Below are 4,179 nucleotides of genomic sequence, written 5' to 3' on the forward strand. Positions count from 1 at the left end.
GAGTAGTGTTGGGGGGGGGGGGGGGGGGCAGGGATTTGGTTCTATCTATGGATTTTGAGATGTGGGCACTGCACTCAAAAATGAATGTGAGCTTGTGGAGGGGAAGATTTTGACTAAATGATTGGAGAAGTCTGTCATTTCAGTTATGACTTTTTAAATATACATTACAGAGGCAAAAAAAAAGTACAAATATCAAACATATACACAGATGTTCACAATTCTATAACATGCATACACAAAACATACGGAGGATTTTTATTTCATGTCAACTTTAAGGATATTTCAATGCGCTATGGAACAAAGACGTACCTGACGTTGGTCTGCTGGCCCCGACTGCCGTTCAGGACACCAGGTTCAGGGCTTGGTATGGTAGGAGGACATGACTTGTGACTATGGGCCGAGGTGTGGCCTTTACTTGATGAAACTCCATTACAGTAATTACTATCAAAACCTGGAAAAAGAGGGAAGCACAAATGATCAGTGATAACATCTCCTATCCATGATCAACAAGTCATTCTGGTCTAGAATTAGCCTTGATTTGAAAATGATCTAAATCAGCAGTTCTCAACCTTTTTGACTTCAAAGCCCATGTCTGTCCAAGACAACATTTGAAGGCCCTCCTATCTAAGCCGACATACATTCTGTTGCATTAAACATGATGTCAGTTTAATGATGTACATCTTTATTTTTGGTGTTTTTCAGCATTTTAATTATGCAAATATAACTCCATTTAAATCATTTAAAAACTTTTAGGGGCCCCCTGGTTGAGATCCACTAATCAAAATGGCTGTTTCAATGAAGACTACATAAGGGGCTAACGCACCAGATAGTTACAAGAACTCATTTATAGGAACTAGCAACCAGGGCAGTTCCCCGAAAACTACATTTTTCCCTAGGGCCATTTCCATTGCATTCGCACCACCAGTTCATGGACTTAGTTTGTTGAGTTAGTATATGTAAACTGTGTGTTTACTGTTTAGACAGCTTTTTAAAAATGGTGGGTGCCGGAGTTTCATATGGCATACGTTCGGCTAATCAAGTACACTTACACCTCTGGTAGTTCCTATTGTGCTGTGTTACACCCTACTCTGAAGTAGGAGCTAATTTATCCCCCTCCAAAATGTTTTCCTATAATTAAAACCGTTCCCAGTTCCTGCGGTGCGAACACGCCAAAAAGCAGGTACTTTTAGGAACTAAAAATTTTTTTTCTGATGCAAAAGCCCCGATTTTTGTAAGATCATTTTGGTAAGATGTTTTTTCACCCATGCTGGCAGAAAAAAAATTTTGTGGATATAATACGTACTTGTCTGGTAGGTCTGGGAGCTGCTAGCTTTGTGAACAGGGCTGTTGAAGAGACGGGGGGAGCCTGGGTAACTATCCTGTGACTTAGGGCTCCTCCCACCGAGACACCTGACCTCACTGTCAGTGCCATTCACCATCTCAATGAACTGCCTGACTCTGGAAAGAGAGAGAAATAGATACATTGTGTATATAGTGTCTTTGCTGAGGATGTGCTAATTCCTGAAAGACTCCACACATCACACTTACTTCAACATAAAGAGGAGGTCCGAGTTTCTCTCTAACAGGCTTGGGTAAAGTTGTTGAGTGGTCTCTATAGCCTCTCCCATTCTGCCAGATAGGACCAGCTTCTGGATCTCTGCAACCACAAACGTATAATCATTACTCAGCATTGAGTTGAGAATGTTCAACCCTGAATGTTGCATGCTGACGTGCACTGATGAATCATTCAGATACATTCAATTCAATCACTGGATCAGAAACTGTTATTAAACAGTGCCAATAAGATTTCATGTAGACTTTAACAATCAGACAGACTCAAAATAAGACCCTGATAAGCGTCTGAATAGCCTATTTGTGTTGTCTGGGAAGACTCACTCTGTCTATTTTTGATAGAAGCAAGTTCCTCATGTACGGCTTGGTCAGTTGATTTGGCAAAGGCCTCAGCGGTGGCACAGTAACTGTGGTGAACCAGATAGGAGGCCACCATTCTAATAAGAGAGAGCAAATAACTCAGAAAAAGACAGAAAATATGCCACTAGTACATCCATTCATTACTTTTGGAAAGGTTTTAAAAACTAGACACTGGTAACTATGTTGACATAAACCTTATAAAAACACTCCAAATCAAAAGTTCTCACTTCTGAATCATGGCCTGCCATTCTCCTTCTCTCTCCCCAATGGGGAAGCGGTCAATCTGGGCTTGGATCTTGGTTCTCCATTCACGCATGTAATCCTCAATATCAAAGACAAATGGATGCTGCCCAAAATTGGCATCCACGACCTCCCCTGGGGTCTGTAGACCCACTGTGGGATACAGGTTGGACTAAAAGCAAAATAAGCACATTTTACTAAATGTGGATTATAGTTACTGGCTAATTTAACCGTTTTTTTAATTATTATTAATGATGTGTATGTAAGCACAATGTCTAAAGACTTTTTCATAAAACAAATGAGATTAGCTTAAAAGAAATGATGGAAAATGTGGCTCAGTTTAATGTCTATCATGGGCGTTCAGACTGAGATGGATTAGAAAAAAGATTTTAAATCAGATTTCAAACCATAACTACATAATTCAAATGTTGCTTATTGGTCAGGTCAGGGGGCAGGCACATATTAGTCATTTTCTGATTCTTTCTGAAAAATAACTTTGGGAGGTTCTGTGCTCATAGTCCAATAGAAAGAAAGGTCAGGGCTGCTGAACTGACATACTTCACAGAAGTACTCAGATTAGCATGAATGCTGGTTACCAGCCAACTGTGTTTTCTGCTCAATGGATTATTGTTTTAGCCCCAAACAAGCCTCTGTTCAGTTAGCGAGAGCAATGCTTGGGGGTTGTCAGTCCAACATCTTGAATAATGAAGAAAGGAAGGAAAGACAAAACAATAGCAAAAGGCTTACTCTACAATATCTAAAAATATTACAATAGAACGAAAAATATACAAATGATCAATCACCCCATGACCTTCAGGCAGAGAAAGACAAAAACAAATCTATAAAGCAACAAATGATGCGTCACTGCAAGTTCAATACTTAGACAAAAAAACGTAACACTTTAACAGAAGTCGTGCATATAATCAGAATGTAAACAGCATATATTTATCTGAAGAAACTATCAGAGGATACACTACATAAAACTATAATGAACAATAATATAATAAAACTATAATAAACAACAAAATATACACCACCATTCAAAAGTAATATATTTTTTAAAAAGAAATTAACACTTTTATTCAGCATGGATGCATTCAGCATGGATGCATCAAAAATGATAGTAAAGACATCATTTCACATTGACCAAAGAATGCTGAAAAATAAAAATAAAGACTTCCACAAAAATGTTAAAAATCACAACGGTTTTAAACATTGATAATAAGAAGAAATGCTTATGAAGGACCATGTGACTGAAGACTGGAGTAATAGCTGCTGAAAATTCAGCTTTGTCATCACAGGAACAAATTACATTTGAAAATATATAGAAAAAAGTTATTTTAAAATGCAATCATATTTCACAATATTACTGTTTTCACCATATTTCCGATCAAATAAATGATCAAATTGACCCCAGACTTTTGAACGGTGGTGTTTAATATAATATGACACCAAAATCTTAATTTCAAACTCTGAGGAGATTAAGAAAAACAGACACTTACCGGTAAATCTGTAAAAGCTATCCCTGGAAAAAAAACAAAACCAAACAAAAAAAGAATTGCATTAACATTAAAGTAAATTCAAGATCTGAGTATGAAACTGTGGGAATACATGGTGTGTTAATAGCCATACTTGTTAATAGCCAATGCTTCATATCTCCTATAAACTACTAAATCATCCTAAATGAAAAATATTCTATTCTTAGAGATGTATACATAATGTTCACTGAATTGATGAACAGTAATAATTAAGAACGTATTAAAGAAAATATTTGATCTTAAAGGCACAATGTGTAATTTTCGCCGCTAGAGGGCGCATATTCAAAATAAACAAATAGACAAAGGCGTAGTTAGATGACGCCGTGACTGAGTGTGGAATCATGGGATTTGTGGTCTTCAGCCCCACAGCCGATGCAATCCGACGGGACTCGGGCAGAAATCATGTTCATAGATGAGCTAGTGATTTATTAACGTAGTAGAATGAAGCAGGGTGAGGCTGAAAGCCATC

At 37.6% G+C, this 4,179-nt stretch overlaps 1 protein-coding gene across 1 annotated transcript in view; it reads right to left on the minus strand.

Moving 5' to 3' along the window:
• Positions 1 to 4,179, minus strand: part of LOC107664064 (ran-binding protein 9) — a 16,513-nt gene that overhangs the window by 5,648 nt on the left and 6,686 nt on the right. The window contains exons 5-10 of the mRNA XM_016454508.1: positions 3,675 to 3,697; positions 2,160 to 2,344; positions 1,897 to 2,009; positions 1,549 to 1,657; positions 1,304 to 1,458; positions 310 to 451 (exon numbers count right to left, since the gene is read on the minus strand). Of these exons, the coding sequence (XP_016309994.1) occupies positions 310 to 451; positions 1,304 to 1,458; positions 1,549 to 1,657; positions 1,897 to 2,009; positions 2,160 to 2,344; positions 3,675 to 3,697 (727 nt within the window). The remainder of the gene's footprint in view (positions 1 to 309; positions 452 to 1,303; positions 1,459 to 1,548; positions 1,658 to 1,896; positions 2,010 to 2,159; positions 2,345 to 3,674; positions 3,698 to 4,179) is intronic.

Source organism: Sinocyclocheilus anshuiensis, unplaced genomic scaffold (assembly GCF_001515605.1).
Source record: "Sinocyclocheilus anshuiensis isolate Anshui unplaced genomic scaffold, SAMN03320099.WGS_v1.1 scaffold23, whole genome shotgun sequence".
NCBI classification, from domain to species: domain Eukaryota; kingdom Metazoa; phylum Chordata; class Actinopteri; order Cypriniformes; family Cyprinidae; genus Sinocyclocheilus; species Sinocyclocheilus anshuiensis.